The sequence below is a fragment of the Centrocercus urophasianus genome, unplaced genomic scaffold, assembly GCF_019232065.1.
Source record: "Centrocercus urophasianus isolate 14NV4802_14NV808 unplaced genomic scaffold, USGS_Curo_1.0 seq_46, whole genome shotgun sequence".
In the NCBI taxonomy this organism is placed as follows: domain Eukaryota; kingdom Metazoa; phylum Chordata; class Aves; order Galliformes; family Phasianidae; genus Centrocercus; species Centrocercus urophasianus.
Window position 1 is genome coordinate 1,138,322 of NW_024885044.1, and position 16,342 is coordinate 1,154,663.

The 16,342-nt window shown below is 43.8% G+C and overlaps 1 protein-coding gene across 3 annotated transcripts in view; it reads left to right on the top strand.

Moving 5' to 3' along the window:
* Positions 1 to 1,265: 1,265 nt before the first annotated feature.
* Positions 1,266 to 16,342, top strand: part of TSHZ2 (teashirt zinc finger homeobox 2) — a 203,776-nt gene continuing 188,699 nt past the window's right edge. For all 3 annotated transcript variants that reach the window (XM_042834364.1, XM_042834363.1, XM_042834365.1), the window contains exon 1: positions 1,266 to 1,459. In XM_042834364.1, the coding sequence (XP_042690298.1) occupies positions 1,420 to 1,459 (40 nt within the window). In that variant the 5' untranslated portion in view covers positions 1,266 to 1,419. The remainder of the gene's footprint in view (positions 1,460 to 16,342) is intronic.

Here is a 16,342-nt window from a genome sequence, read left to right on the forward strand (position 1 = left end):
GGCGAGAAAGCAACAAGAGCACCAAGGAACTCCGTTCTGTTACAAACTCTGGGGCTCGGCTGTGGAATATTTGCAAAATCCACTTTGAAAAAAGAAATAAATTCTTTACCAACGAGAACGGAAGGCACAGAATCGAACCCCACTCCCTTTTCAAACCTCGAGGCGCTGTCGGCGGCCGCGGAGACAGAAGGACGGGGCGGCGATCCCCAGGCCGGCGCGGGATCCCACCTGCCGTGCGCCCGCCGGGCTCCGCGCGGGATGAGGGCGGTTCGGCGGCACGGCGCGGGGTCGCACCTCCTCAGCGCGAGTGCGGGGCGCCTTGGGACAGCAGCGACACCGCACTCCCACCCTGCGCTCGGCCGCGATGCCGCGGGTTGTCCGGTACGAACGGACCCCGAGGGGGGCTGGGGAGCGACCTCAACTTCACCCGAGTTTGCACTGAGCGCGGGACGGCCGCGAGGGAGCGCGAGGAAAGCAGCCCCGGGGCCGCCCCGCAGCGCCCTCGCCAGGAGGCTCCGCGCGGGGCGCGCGTGGCACCGGGGCTCGCGCGTGGGGCGAGGGGGGCGCGCGCTGGTGGGAGGGGGGGGCGCGCGCGCGGGGCGGGGGGGGCGTCAGCGCCGCGCGCCCCAGGTGCTGCGGGCCCGGCGGCGGCGCGCGCTGTCTCTTTAATAAACTGCGCGGAGTAAATTTCCTCCTGTCATCAGGGCGCGGAGGAGGAGTTTGTTAATGTGCAGTTTGCTCAGCGGATCGATGTTTGCTGGCATCGCCTCGCCCTGCCTGTATGTGTGTGTGTGTGTGCGTGTGTGCGAGTGTGTGTGTGTGTGTGTGCGCGCGTGTGTGTGCGAACAGCAGATTTCCTTCCCTCCGAAGCCTCCCTGTCCTCTCCCATATCACTCACTGCCTGGCATCTGACAGCACCGAACCTGCAGCGCTCCGCGCGCACGCACACGCCGCGCACCGCCGGGCAGCGCTCCGCCATCCGCGCGGCGCGGAGGAGGAGGAGAGGGAGGAGAGGGAGGAAGCAGCCCGGCAGCCCCGCAGCATTCCCAGAGCCGCCTTTCTAATATATACATATCTATTTTGTTATTTATTTATTCTCGCTCTCTGGTACTGTGGGCGCCTTTCATTTGCTCCTGAGCTTGGATGTTCGAATCAAAGCAAAGCAAGTGTTGCAACAGTTAAAAAAAAAAAAAAAAAAAAAAGCCAAAAAAAAAAAAAAAAAGAGAGAGAGAGAGAGAGAGAGAGAAAGAAACGTAGATCTCTGAAATAAAATAAAGGCAAACAGGTTCCTGTGAGCGCAGCCGGGGGGGGCCGGGGCTGAGGGTGCCGGGGCCGCGGCTGAGGCGCACGAACACGGCTCCGGAGCGGCTCAGAGCTCCCGGATCTGGGGACAGAAGTGAGATTGGAGAAAGTAGAGCGATGCCAAGGAGGAAACAGCAAGCACCCAAACGGGCTGCAGGTAAGGAGAAGCCATCCCCTTACACAGCGCTGCCTCTCCGCTCCTCTCGATCCTTCCCCCCATCTTTATTATTACCGAGGGTCACCCTCGCCTTCCCGGCCCGGAGCCGGGTTTATTTCTCGCCCTCCCCCTCTCTGTGCCCGGAACTCCCCGTGCCGCTCCGTGCCCGCGGCCCTGCCCGCGGCTCTCCGGCCCCGACCCCTTCCCGCCGCCCCGCGCCCGCCCCGGCCAAACTTCCCCCCAACTTTCCTCCGCTCTCTCCCCTTCTCCCCCGGCCCCTTTCCCCGCCCGGGAGCAGCCTCCACTTTGCTCCCCGCTTCAGGCTTTATTTCCTTATTATGATTATTTTATTTATTTATTTATTTTCGGTCGTTCTTTACCCCGCGGCGGTTTTGTTTCCCAAACGCGCGTGGCGGAGAGGCTCGGGGCGCTGAGGCTCCCGTTGCGGGGCTGCGCGGCGCTGCCCGAGCGCTGCGTGTGCCTGAAACGGCGCAGGGGCTGCGGCGCTGAACCCGGCGGGGAAGTTCAGCCTTTGATCAGCGGTGGTGAAAATTGCAACAGGAAATAAAGCGAAGCGTTGTGACTGCTAGAAGACGAGCCGCATTTTCCAATCAAATTCTTCTTTTGTTTTGTATCTGAGTTGGTGTATTTGCACGCGCCAAGTGCTTTTGTGATCGTTCTTCTTTTTTTTTTTTTTTTAAATGATTTTTTATTAATTTATTTATCTTAGGGGAGGAAATAGTTCGCAACTTTGGAAGCGTTCTGTTTTGTCATTTGTAGGATGTTCTTTTTCTTTTGGGGGCCAAGAAAAAGAGGCAGATGAGTGGGCCCGTATAGTAAATCTTTTCAAAGAGTTCTCTTCCAGGCTGCTTAATTGCTTTTTATTTTTTTTTAATAGTCTGATGGGGTTTTGTTTCTGGGAAGCGCAATATGGAAGTTCATTTTTCTTCTGCCAGACCCACCCACTGAAAAATCAGCTTTCCAGTTGATTGCCAGCTTTGATTTGACATTTGATTGATCACCTGTCATCTTGCTGCCTTTGATCTATTCATTCTTGATATATATCAATAAATCACTCACCATGGTAACCCAAGTGCCAATGACGTAAGGCTTGCCCTCTAGATTCTCTTAGCCAGACATGCACAATTATTATCTTGTTTGGCTTTTAATGTAGGCGGGTTTTTCTCCCCCTTTTTTTTTTCTGTGGGTCCTTTGTCAGATTAGTTCTCCAAAGAAAACTAATATTTCATGTTTGCACTTTCAAAAAGGCCTATTAATTTTTCTACTCTGAATATTTTCGTGTTGTCGTATTATCCATGGGACAAAATGCATGGGCAACTTTCGTGGCTCGAATAAACTTTGCAAAGTAGTGCTTGGGATACATTTGGAGGCAAATGTTATTTTGAGAAATTGGGAGGTGCACAACTTGGAGGAACTTACGTGTTTTGCCCTATTCTCATGGGTGTAGGACAATGGCATGCAGGGAGAGCCTTTGGGACATGAGCAGTGATGCACCCACGCAGGCTGCCAGCCTGGCAAGCAGCAATCCCTGCCATTATAAATGATAGTCAAGCTCAGCACAGATATGTATTTATATATATATTCAGAAGAACTCTCTGACGAGTTGCTATTATTGTTTTATTCACAAAGAGGTTATATCTGAATAAGGCATTAACGTGTTCAACTTGCAGGATAAATAGCTATTTTTTCATGGATGCTGATCATCACAGTGACAGTGCTAGAATTGCTCCTTTTTTCTTTCTGTCAGGAGTACGAGGCTTCGTTTTATTTTATTTTCAAAGTAGAATCTTCGCTTGCAATGTGTGTAGTATCTTCCTGTAGCAGGGGCATCCTGTTCTTTTTTAGAAACATAGGCTGCAGAATAAGTAAATTCTTGTGAGCAAAGCCCATCCTGTTGTTTCCCAGGATTTCCCCGCTGAGAATACAGCAAGAAATATTCCTATCCAGAACATTACAGTATGTTGCCAGCCATAGTGAGGAGGTAGAAATCCGCATGGCCACAGCTGTGTCTCTCTGTCTTTATTCCCATTTTGAAGCGTGCCTTGGTCTTCCACAGTGCATGCCTGTGATTCTGTTTGTCCTCAGAGCAATGTTGTTTCAGGTGAGCAAAGCGCTGCAAAAGCAGTCCGGTTTCATTCAGCATAACTGATTTGAAGTCGGTTTGTGCATTTGCAATAGTTCTCCTGCTTTGAAGTTGTGTTTATGTGTTTGTGGGGGGGCGGGGGGGCTTCCAAAGTGCAGACATGCCTCTTGTGTGTAGTTCTTAAAACTGACTTTCATTTTCAGGATAGCACTGAGGTTCTGTTTTGCAGATTGCGAAGTACCTCAAAGTGACAGTAGACAGACTGTGCAATAAGAAATGAATCTCTCATCAAGGCTGATAGCAAATCTCTTTATTCCTTTTATTTAGAGGAGTTAATACATTATATATTACTTAATTTTCGCTCTATTTATTTTCTCTTGTACAAGTTCAAATGTATCAGTTGCACTGCATTTTGTCTTGATGGCAGCAGAGATATTGAAGAGAAGTTTGCAACTTTTGGCTCCCTCAGATAGTTCACCTCCACCGGAAGAAAAATGATAAGCCTTGTGATTCTGGACGTGCCTGCTTTTGTCATTGCTTAAAATTAAATACTATGCACAACTGTAAATAATTACTACCATGCACTGACTTTGAAAGCAGGTTTCTAGTTTGATTAATGAATAATGTAAAGGTTAGAGAGAACCAGCGAGTGAATCAGAAGTGAAGTCCTGCTGCTAGATGAAAATCTATCTAGAGAAATATACGTGGCAATTTTGTCCTGTTCTATTATTAATGTTAAGCCTTGTATTCCTAAGAAATATATTACAGAGCATTGTAATGAAACAAGGTAGCGTAATTGGATAAACGGGGCCCTATTTATGTTTGACGATGGGGATTTTTGATCTCAAATTATACTTTTAGAGATAACTCATCGCACAGCAATGCCAGAATTACGTTGAATGCATTTTGATCTTTCCAGGGCCGAATCTGCTCTGAGCCGTCCCTCTTTTTATCGTCATCTCCATTTCAGTAGTTCTTAAAGCAGGTTTTTGGAGCTCGTTGTGCCTGTGGCTGCGTTAGTATCATACTTCTGTGTACAGTAAGGACCTGTTTGTGCTGTCGCCTTCCTCCAAACGACTCACAAGGGCTGTGCAGATTGCGGGCCCAGTTCTTCTCCCGCTCAGGTACAGAGCAGAAATAGCTTTGCTCGCATCAGTGCGGCTGCGATGAGCGCTGTCTGCCCCTGGGAGTACGAGGAGACCCAGGCCCGGAAAGCGCTTCGTCCTTCCGCACAACGCAGCCACCTCTGGGGCAGAACTCTTGTAACGATTCCATAACAAATGGTAATATATTAACAGAAGGGTGGAAAAAAGGTGGGAGCAAAGCAAAATTGCTATTCAGATTTTATTCCTAGGGGTATGAAATAGCTTTCAAACACAATTTCACTGGATTAAACTCTACTTTCCCCTGCAGCCTGTTTAAATGTGCATATTTTATTTTGTGATCATGAATTGCTAGTTTGCTTTTTTAAAGCCTAAAAGACGAATCCAGACTTAACGCCTTTTCTGAGTGCAATTTCGTCTTCTTTTCTTTCTCTCCCAGCTCCAATAGGCTATCTAGGAACCAAAGCCCTTGAAAAGTACAGCAGGAACAGATAGCAGCCGCATTCATTTTGTTTATTGGTGCAGTAGAATAAGGCAGTCTTGTTTTGGAGAAGTCCCCAGATAGTGGCAAACAGAAGATGGGTAGCAGTCAGTACGTTGGAGCTGCAGTCTGCACTTCAGTAGTAAAGGTTATTTAAAACAGAAACGTATTTAGAAAGCGAAATTCTGCTTCTTTAGAGAGCAAAGCAGGTGGCCAGCTAGGTCTGCCGTGTGCATTTCTGTGATGAAAGGAAGCAGTACGTACATGTATTAATAACTGAGAGTGTTGTGGCTTTTCAGGCATTATCTGTATCCTTTATTATACGGGAATAGAAATAGTTTCCACGCAGGCAGCACTGAATGAAACTGTAGAAATGGCAGCAGTGCTTTGTTCAAGCATCCTCCAGAAAAACAAGTCTGCATCAAAACCACCTAAATAGCTCATGTCCCAGAACCTTTCGGTTACTGTGCACATCGCCATGCTGAGAGATGACAAAAAAGCCAAGGTGTTCACAAACAAGAGAAGGCTTTAAAACTTGGTTAATTAAATATGTACCAAAATAGGCACTTTTGAAAGTGAAGAGCCACCAAAATTAGTCGCCATCTGCACTGAAGTCTGGACTCAGGCTGCTAAGCCCAAACCCACAGTGTGATTCTCCCATGTCAGAACTCAGGCCCGAATGGGACAATTTGCAGTCGTGTTCAATTCAGCTGTTTCCTTATTTCAGCTTGAATCTCGCGTCTCAAAGCACAGTGTATTGTCACTGTATAAAGACTGGGACTTACAGGAGTTTCCATCAGTAAATGACAGAATCTTACAGCACTTTTACAAATACGCTCATTGTTAGAAATTCTGTTCAGCAAATGCTCTCCCTCCTCTGTGCTCTCTACTCGAAAAGCCCGTTTTCTTCAGGCTGCAGGATTTTGCTATTTCCTCCCAGAGCTTTCTCCCCTGCATTTCTCTCCCATCAGCAGCACCCACCTGCAGCAACTGTTTCCCCTAGAAGAGATCCCTGGAGCTCCTGCACGGCCCGGTGCCGGGGTGAGCCATTCCCATTTCCCTCCACGTCCCGATGAGGACATCACTCCCAGAGAGCAACTCCAGACTCACGGGGGAAAAAAAAAAGCTGTCAGTTGCTGTGGCTGCAGTTCCCAACTTAGCAGCAGCAGAGGGAATGGAACCGTACTCTATCAATTACAGTTGGAACCAGAGGCTAAACACTTATTGTGTTAAGCTATTGTGCAGATCTTAAGAGCTCAAACATAAGAAAAAAATACAATGTCAGCTCATGGAGGGGAGAATAAGGCCTGGTTCATCTACTGGGTGATGTATTATTAGCAAATGCAAAGTAAAATGATTCAAATTCTATTTAATGCCTCTTAGGTTGAGACATGTGCATGCCATATTATGCCTCAAAAAAAGAATATCCTACTGACTTTACAGCTAAGATAACCCTTTGTTTATCCCTCTTCTCTCCAAAATGAAAATGTTTGTGAAGTTGTACCTCCAAAGCGTGCTCATGCAAGCAGAGAGACATTTTCATCTGTCTCCGAATCTGATATAGGAGTCAATTGGAAACACATTACACTCTTAGCTGAAGTCTCACATTTCATTCGTGCAAGAGCAGTGGTTTTTCATTACCTATTTAATTACAATAATTTACATGAGAGTGGGTCCAGTTCTGCATCTCTTACTCAGCACTTTGCTTCAGCGGGTAACTGGTTTGTGTAAAGACTGTCTCTGTCAGGCTGGGCTGCTAAGCTATGAAATTAAGTATTTTTCTAGCATTATTTTGCATCTGAAGAGGGACCAGATTCTACTACCCAGCTTTAAAGCATAACCTGCCTTTAAAATCTGGGGAAGAGTTCTGGCTGTAACTTGTGTTACTGAGGGTTGCACGCTGCTCTTTTCTAGTGCCTGTGCGACTGACATGTTTTACTTGCTTGGCTAACTTCACTTCTCAAACACATTTCCACTCTCTGTGTTAATTATTGAACAGTTTCTTGGTACCAGTAGATGATACAGTCATTTAAAGAGTCCTTTTTCTAGTGTGCTGGTTGCATTGTGCACATGGGCAGCAGCTCTCAGGTAGAAGCGCGAAAAGGGTTCTGTGAAGGGGAAGTGTAAAAGTTCCGTGTAGTTTTAGCCATCAAAATCAGTTCTTCCTCATTAAGGTGACCTCTCACTCGAGGCTGCTGGATCTTGGCGCCGAGTCGTTTTCGCCATGTTATAATAACAGCTTTTGCAACCCTGAAATGCCTTGACAGTGAATAGTGTATTTTGTAAGGTTTCAGGAGAAACGCATCACAGAAGCATGCTGTTTCCCATTAGATTTACACATCTCTCTCTAACTGCTGGCTTTTCATTCGTTGGCTGGTGAGATTTTTCAGGCAAAAAGTGGAAAAACTGGTCTTATGATCTAAGTGTTGCATTAAGTGTTTCATTTAGGAAAATGAAGAGAATCTTTGTTTCCCAAAAAGAACTGTTTTTCCCCTTTGCCCTAGGAAAAATGAACTCATAACAATAGTTACAAAATGACAGGATTGAATTGTGAAAAATCCGTATTTCATAAGGTGCAGCACCAGATTGTTCCAGTTACTGGTTAAACGCTGCACCTAAATAGAACTGCGGTCCTAAATGTATAGGAAATAGATCCCTGCCCTGCAGAAAGGATAGGTACGTGCCTGCCTGGGAGTGGAACCTTCTCTCTGATTCAAGCTGGTACAGTGCAGTACAGTGCAGTAGTTCAGAGCAGGTTTTGAGTATCCCACCAGTATCTTAAAATGCTGAAATGGCTGCGATGTTGGGAGTTGTGTCCACTGGAAGCCCTTTGTTAGCGCATGTTTTCTTTGAACCTGCAGCTCCTGGAGTCTCGTGATTATCCAAGTGCCAAATACATATTTTAAAAGAAAATTTTATTTAAAACCCCTTGCTATGGGGAAGTAGGGAGAATGAAAGCATACAGCCTAAAGGTGCTTATGCCAGAACAGTAATACCATGATTCTCACAGCGATTCTTTTTAGCATCTCATAATTTTCAGCTAGTCTCATGATTTCTGAGGGTGTGATTCGTGATTTTTGAATAAACAAAGCTGGTAATATCGCATTTCTCTGATTCTCAGGATGAACTGTGCAGTATGTGCATGTGTATATAATTTCATATGTATGCACACATAATACCAGTAAACAAAGCACACAACATAATGATGGAGTGGAGTTATGTGAAGAGTGACTCTGAATTTGTTGATGTAAACAAAGCAGCTTGGGCTTTGGAGGATCAGACCATTGGTTCTTGAGGAGTGGCTTTCACATGAGGTTTCACAGAGATTGTTTTCAGTGGCAATTAAATGTAGGAAGTTAATAGCCAGTAGCTCTTCTCTAAAGCCGAAACCCTTGCAAGACCTGTGAGAAATGCACAGCCTGCCTTTTTTTTTTTTTTTTTTTTTCAGATATAATCAGGCTCAACTTTATTGAAAAAAAAATTTACAACTAGCAACATTAATGCTGTATTTTTATTGTATTAATGCAAATGAGATGCTGACTTCTTTCTTTCATCTCCACAGCTTGTATCTATTATAGCTCTATCTTATTCCTTTCTGTGTCTTTTTTCCTTCTGTTCTGTAAACTGTATTGTCTAATGATACCGAGGCTCATTAAAGTTACTATGCTGAAGAGACCATGGGAAGCATCCTTAGCTCTAGACAGCTATAGAAAAACAAATCTACTGAGTATTTGGGGAAAACCGATCCAGATCAGCATCCCCAGTCCCATTCTGGGAAACCAATAAAATGAGGAGGTCAAATTAGAAAGGAAATCTTGCATGTCATGGAAAGAACAGGTCATTTTTAGTATGCATCCCAACCTGACAAAGACAAAAGCAATAAAGTTTTAAGGAGCTCTCTGGCCCTTCCTGCATCCCTCTCAAAAGGCTCATCTAATTGAAAAGCCTCTTGTATTTGTTTGTATGCACGTAGGAGAGAACAGGGCCAATTCTGCGCAAGGCCTGATATTCCACAGTGTTGTCAGAACTCTTTCTGGTTGCTTTTTAAGTCTCTTTGTTCATATAAAATTAAGACCCGCTTATCTTAAACTGTAGTAAATCTCATTCAGTATTGCTTTCATAAGTTAAAAAATGCTGTTAAGTATTCCCAAAGCAACTTTGCTGAAGTTACACATGGTCTGTTATGTGCAGAATTTCTACAGAAAAAAGCACAGCACGCAATTCTTGTTTCTAATGAAAATAAATAAATTCACTGTAATACCTTGATTGCAATGATTTATATAGTGAAAGAGGAGATCAGGATGAAAATCTGCACTTTGATGCAGTTTGAAATGTGTAGACAACAAATCTATTTCTATCACTGACCTTCAGTTGCACAGAAGTCCTGTTGTGGTTTGTTGTTTTTTTTTTTTCTGTAGGAAGGAAAGGCTTTACTCTGAATTTTCTGTACAATTTTGTGTAAGTTGCACTGGGAATTACCACCTCAATTCGTAAAGTCTGTAGTTTTCTTTGTACATATAGAAGAACTCATTTAGTGCCTGCAATCTGAGCGGACAAAAAAAAACTAACCCCAAATAAGATTTTTTTGTGATGTAGTTTTGTATTGAAACAACAGAATCTTAGTCTAGCTGGTATGTTTGTGTACCAAAATTAATTTTTTATGTGTTTTTCAGCCTTGTCATAACATTTATGGGCACAGTACAAGTTGCATTAAATTAACATGTGAAAGGAGAAAGAAGCTAAGTAGTTATATTGATCATCTGTAGCATTAAATGTTAAGGAATTAAAAGCTTTCTAGCACTTTTGATTAGCAGCACGGTTGCTGCTCACGCGTGCTCTGTGATAGGGAGCAGAGTAATCTTTCCTCACGCCTTCCTTCCAAGGATTCCTCACCAATGCTGTGTACTCTGTAGAACGACCTCAGTGGAGCAGAATATCTTGTTCCCATTTCACAGAAAGGTAAATTGAAGGCAGGAGGTTTTGGTTGATTTGCTCAAGGTCAAGCAGCCTTTGGTCCTAATTCCCTACTCTGGCTATTAGATCACATTAATATTGTCAGCGCGCTTCCAGCAGGAGACCGGGCTCCGTGAACTTCAGAACGGGGGATCTTTTCTAGGGGAATCATTTTAGTCAGTGTAATTTTAGTAAGTTTTTAACTTTCTCAAATGACCCTCGGATGCGTTGTTGGTCAGTGATAAGGCTCAGGACCAGAAAATTTTATTATGGTTACTTTTCCCCCTTTACACTGCTTTACATTTCTTTGTCAGTCTGAGGTCCAACTCTGTATTTCATATATAATGCCTTGCCCTGAGAAATATGAAAAACCCGTTCTAATTATTGTCTAACAGAACATGCATGTTTTCTTCCACACAGACCACCAGAGGTGGTTGGAAATCTCTGATAATAAATTCCGAGGCTCTAATTTTTGTAAGCCGGCTTCCAAAGTGAAGGGTCTAAATCCTTTCGTGGGCGCCTGAGGAGGGGTTGAATTTTGAGGAGCGTTTAGCCCTGAGCAGTTCCCATAGACCTCTTCCAGTTCCGTCTGCTGTGTGAGCAGGAATTGCTGAGCTTTGATCAAGGGCAGCGCTGTTGTTTCGAAGCGGAGATGTATGTATTGCCTATAGAAGAAATATGATGCACGTAATAGCCTATGGATTCATTAAGGATTGTTTATGTTTATTTTCACGCCGTATTACCTTTCAGGAACGGTTGTTTCAGCCATTATATTGACAAGAACTCAGAATAAATCTTAGGTAATAGAGAGGTAATCTGCCATACCTGAGAGACCACCTGCTTCTCCCTCCTGCAGAGGCCGGAGCATTCATGGCCAAATCACCAGGTAGGGCTTTCTTCCCAGGAGCTGGGGACTTGGGAAGCTCTCCCATGGCTCCTTTTCATGTGGAAATTAATGCTTGCCTCTATTTCTGAGTAGTAGGTTATTAGAGTTCATATGCAAATTCTGAGGATGGAAATTTGTCTCTCTTTGATAATTGATATAATGAGAGATATATATTTTAGTGGTCCAAAGTCCTTGAACTTGAGCCTTGTGTATGTAATTTATGTTTATTTCTTACTCTTATTAACTGTAATTTAGTCGTTGGCGCCTTTCATTGCCTTAGATTGAAGGGAGTGTCTCTGTCCCATTGCCCCTCTACAAACAATGCCCTTTTAGGTTTCCTTATCCTGTATCCTTGCCCAGACATTTCCTAGCCTGTCAAATACTGTCATTTTATTCGTTACAGATCATTCACAGTACGTCTCCTGTTGCACACACAAATCAGGAGCAAATGCAGTCAGGATGCATCATTGTTTAGCATAACAAATAAAAGCCGATCTGTGCAGATTTCCCTTAAAGCATTTCTTAATACTTATTGTCAAAATGTCTAAAGATGTCTTTTACTCATAAGCATTTAATTATTTGTGACAATTAAACTAATATTCAGAGCAGGAAAAAAATGAGGGTATTAAGTATTTTCTCTTGTCAAAAGCTAACAAAACATCACCTGACATTACCAAACTCCTTCAATTTTGTATTTCAGATGTATCTCATAACTTGAAAAAGCGCTTAAAAACAATTGCAAGGCCCCATTTCGCAACCCTGGAATTTATATTGAATGTGAGTAAATTGTATGTCTAAAACCGGACCGAAATTAAACGCATGTCATTAAAACATGTATCATGAGCAGTTGATAATTAAAAAGGAGTTGCTATCAATTTTTAAGTCTGCACTGAAATCTAAGGCCAGGGAGCCCCTCGGGCTGAATCAGGGACTCAAACCTGGATTTTGTAGGCTTAGCCAATTATTGTGTAACTCGCACACGAGAACAAAACAGCTCATATAACGAAGACAAGACCTTTTCTGTGATCTGAGTTATGGATTTGTTTGTTTGTTTTTGTCTGATGATCCCTCTAGCCAGATGGATTGCTTGAACTGTTGAGGCAGCTCGCTATGGATGAGGCAGAACAAGCAGCCAGCATTGCTGCTCAAGGCTCAGCACCGTCCCCCGCCTGGCAGCCCTTTGACATGGAAAAAGTTCAGCTGCATGATAACAAAAAGGGGAAAATAAGGGAAGAGGCTGAAAAGAGCAGAAAACCAATGGAGGTCTTGAGAGCACTGTTGTATGGATGCTGGGAGTACTGCATAGCCCCGGGCACAGCAATAACATCTATATCATGGGCACAACAATACGTGTAGTCCAGATTGTTTGGATTTTTCTGTTCAAAAGCTTGATTTCTACTGGTTCTAGTGTTTCCAGATCTGAGCTGTTCAGAGTAACATTTTCCATTGCCAAAATCTGTGTTTCCTTTATTAAAATGTTCTTCCTGAAATTTAGGGTAGGATGTTGTTTGGCAAAAATGCAAAAGGCGTATGTCAGGGTTTTATTTCCAAAGCTGCAGGACCACTGCTTTCTGGCAGTGATGCGAACGTTTTTCAGAGGTATCTTCTGCCTTCCCTGAAAAAAAAAAATCCACCCAAATTTGTCTGACTTACAAAGTCGAAAAGTTGCTGTTGCCAAAGAATTTTTAGAAGGTGACACAGCATTCTCCAAGCGTGCCATCTCCACCACGCAAGCTCAGTTCTCAGTTTCCCTTTTTCAATTACATTGCCTTAAAATATGTGTTAGCTGCGTGTAAGTAGGACAATTGCTTTCCCTGCTGCAGGATGGCCATGGGTCTGAGCAGCGAAAGCAGAGGAAGGGAAATGTCAGCACCGAGCGTGTCAGCTGGCGCCTGGATGGGGCCTCGGCCGCTGCTACTTCTCCACAGCCCCTGTTGGCGGTGGGTGAGGGAAGGAAGGCTGTCCCAGCACCAGGGGCACCCTCAGTTGTGTGCAAGAAGCCACTTTTTGCACTGCCCGTGTGCTGTCACAGGGGCTGAGCCAGCTGCTGGACCTGGAGGAGCTGCGCGCCGTAGGTAGGCTGGAACTAAGCGTGGAAAATGCTGGCAGCTACAAAGCTGTTGTACTAAAGCGAGCAGCTCGGAGAAAAAATACAAAGAATAATGCCAAGAGTTTCAACCACAGATATCTGTTTAGATTAAAAAAAAAAAAAGGGCCTGTTACTACTTTGAGATCTGCTCTCATGCTGCAGCATGCAAATGGCAGCGGGCTGAGCAGCACCGCTGTGGAGGCAGCGGCTGTGGAGGCAGCCGCCATGTTCCCCTGCGGGCAGTGGGCCGTGCGGGGTGCTGCTCACTCAGGGCACGGCGTTTCATTTTGCTTCATAGAGATTTTTTCATAGAGATGGAATCTTTCCATCTGGAACTCAGTGACGAACGTTGAACCGGGAGCGGCGAGAGCAGAGCAGGACGTCCTGGGGACACTGTTTTGTGTCACCTCCTAGATTCTGTATGTGAAATAGCTAAAATGCCAAGAATGTTAATCTAGAAAACAGTCACGCTCACATCACTCTTTTGCTGTTTCTGTGAACTTATTAGATATTTTATGATCTTGTGATTTGGGTTAAACAGAGGTAAATCACTTGGAGAAATATTTATGGGGGTTGGGGGAATGTTATGACATTGACATCTGGGTTTCCACTTGTTTGGATTAGGGACATTTTACCTTAATCATTCCCAAACATCTCTGCTAAAATCCCGTCTTTCATTTTTAATCACCTGTGAGGTACAACCAGGCAGGTTTTCAGCTGGTGTCTGTGTGTTAAGGTGAAGTGCTGAAATCTGTTGGTAGAGCAAGTGTACGAGAAGTCTCATTTTTATGTTTGTCTTCTGTCATTATTTTTGTTTGGAAACATTTCAGTTCAGTTAACGTGCACTGTTTTCAATATATAGAGTATGTGCAGGGGAACAAGAGGGTGATTATGAGTTTCTCCAAGGAAATAAGCATCTCTTAGCCATCATCCTACAACTGCGAAAGTTCTAATACACTACATCTATATAATTTAACCTAATAATTTTTATTTTTTATTTTTTAACAGTGATGTAATGGGGAGAGTGACCTGGACTTTGTAAAAGTTCCCCTACTTACTGCAGATTCCCAAGGGCAATGTAACATTCTAGACAGTGTTTTATATGCCCTGATTAAAATGTAACATATTTTTGCATTTCCTGTGCAGTGACCTGTTAGTGCTCATAGACAGAACACTTAAAGAACAGTTACAAGGAGACATTTCCAAATGTGCCTAATATGCAAGAGTTTTTATAACATTCTTATTTCATTTGAAATTGCAGCTACAGCAGGAACCGTTCAGACGGTGCATTGATTTAACTTTTTAATCCACTGTTTTGCTACGTCAAGTAAAATAAATGTTTGTTTTTAGCTTCATTTTTTTTGCATCTCTAAAACTCATAACTACTTGCTCTAAGCTTGGGATTCTAAAGGGAGCTACATTATCTGAGATTTAAAGCCCACTTTTTGTAGCAGCTTTCGCACAACTCCCCCAAGAAAAAAAAAAGTACAAAAGTACAACTTTAGCAAAAAGGGCTTTTATATCTCTATCAATTATAGAAACACCAGCTGCAGTAGATTACAAATGTGTTTGGCTGATTGTGATTTTGTGTAGGGAAAGCTGTCACAAGGAGCTGGATTCTGTTCTCCCCGACAGCACCGCGATGTCGCACAGCTCCCCTGGCGCAGCCAGCACTTCTGTCAGAGCTGGAGGGGGCAAGAGCGGGATCCGGCTCGGGGGCTGCCAAATGCACACTGCCAGATCTAGCTTCGAACTTGCTCGCGTGCCCTGGTGCTAGGAAAAAATATGGAGCTGTTGAATATGAGCACGGGTGCTATCCGTGTGGCATTGTGTGCGCGTTTTTCTGAGCGCTGCAGCAAAAGCCTTGCCAATACGTCTGTAACCTGGGCCAGGAATCTCTGGGGAGGATCAGTCCAGTTCTTGTTGCTGTTTATTTTTTTATATGCAACACATTTGTTTACTTTTACATTTTTTGATTAATAAAGTGGAGGGAAATGTACCGCAGTAAAAAATGTTCAACAGGCCTATAAGGGGAGAGGAATTGGCAATCGTGCAGCAAAGGAATATGGTTTCAAGGCAGCAGTGCAAAATGGGCAATTTAGCACTTTGATGGTGTTGAGTTCAAGAAAAATGGGTGTATTGAAGTGTGTGCAAGTGGTATCACTGCACTAATATGCTGGGATTAAAGAGTAGCAGTGTAAGGGCTTTCAGTTGGTGGTGTCGTAGTTACTGTTTCATTCAGTATATTGTACTTTGAGCCTCTTTGGAAGTACTTGGTTGGGCCCCGGTTTATTTTAACAAGAAGAAACTGAGGTCGTGAAGTTCTGAGTGTATTTTACAGTGAAAATGCAGTTTTCTATTTTCATTTAATCCCAGGAATGTTGGCATTTTCCAGGCTGTCAAACAAATGAGTGCACTGGAGGACAGTTAGATGTGTCTATCTAGTTCATCTACCTAATCTACCTCATTTCTAATGTGCCCATCACCATCGTGTCTGGGCGGAAAGTATCTGCCCTGGTTTTGCTCTTTGTTTTTATTGACTGTGGTAACTTAATTGAGTTGTAAGAGCTTTCAGAACCATCTGCGAAAATAATAACAAAAACATTATCAGAATAATGATTCATTTTTGCACTTCTACTCAGAATTTCCCCTTCCTCTTATGAGTAGGTTTGGTTAGTTGATTATTGTTGCCTCATGTAGAAGAGGTTGTATTTTAGAGGTGTTGTATTAAATTGGAATTTTACCTGACTCAGCAATGACTCAAAACTTCATTTGCCTTCTGAAGTGAATTCACTCATATCCTCTGAATTGCTCCTGCTCTCTGCAGAAGCTTACTTTGTATGCTAAGCCGCCCAGTTTAGCAGCTGCATCTGTTCTGTGACCCTTTGCCATATGAAACATAGGTAAAGGTAATAAAAAGCAATAGAAATTATGGCTTCAAAAATTATGAAGCCCTGGTTTCCATTAAATTTAATTAGTTATCTCCCTTCCAATTAGGTAAAAATGCATCGTAAGACATAAGCAAGCAGTTTTTTGAAAGCAGGGGCTGAGGTCCATAAGGGAGAAAACAACCTGCTGTTGCTCATAATACCTGTTCATGGGGTTACCACAGTCTGTGTTGGTGGGACTGTGTGCTGCAGCAGCACATCATGGTGCTGCCAATGCACGCCGTCGGGGTGGCTGGCCATGGCAAGGTTAGCAACGTGCCTGACAGCAGCATCTTCACAATCATGTGCCACCTTCTGCTTTTGCAAACTGTGGCCTGAA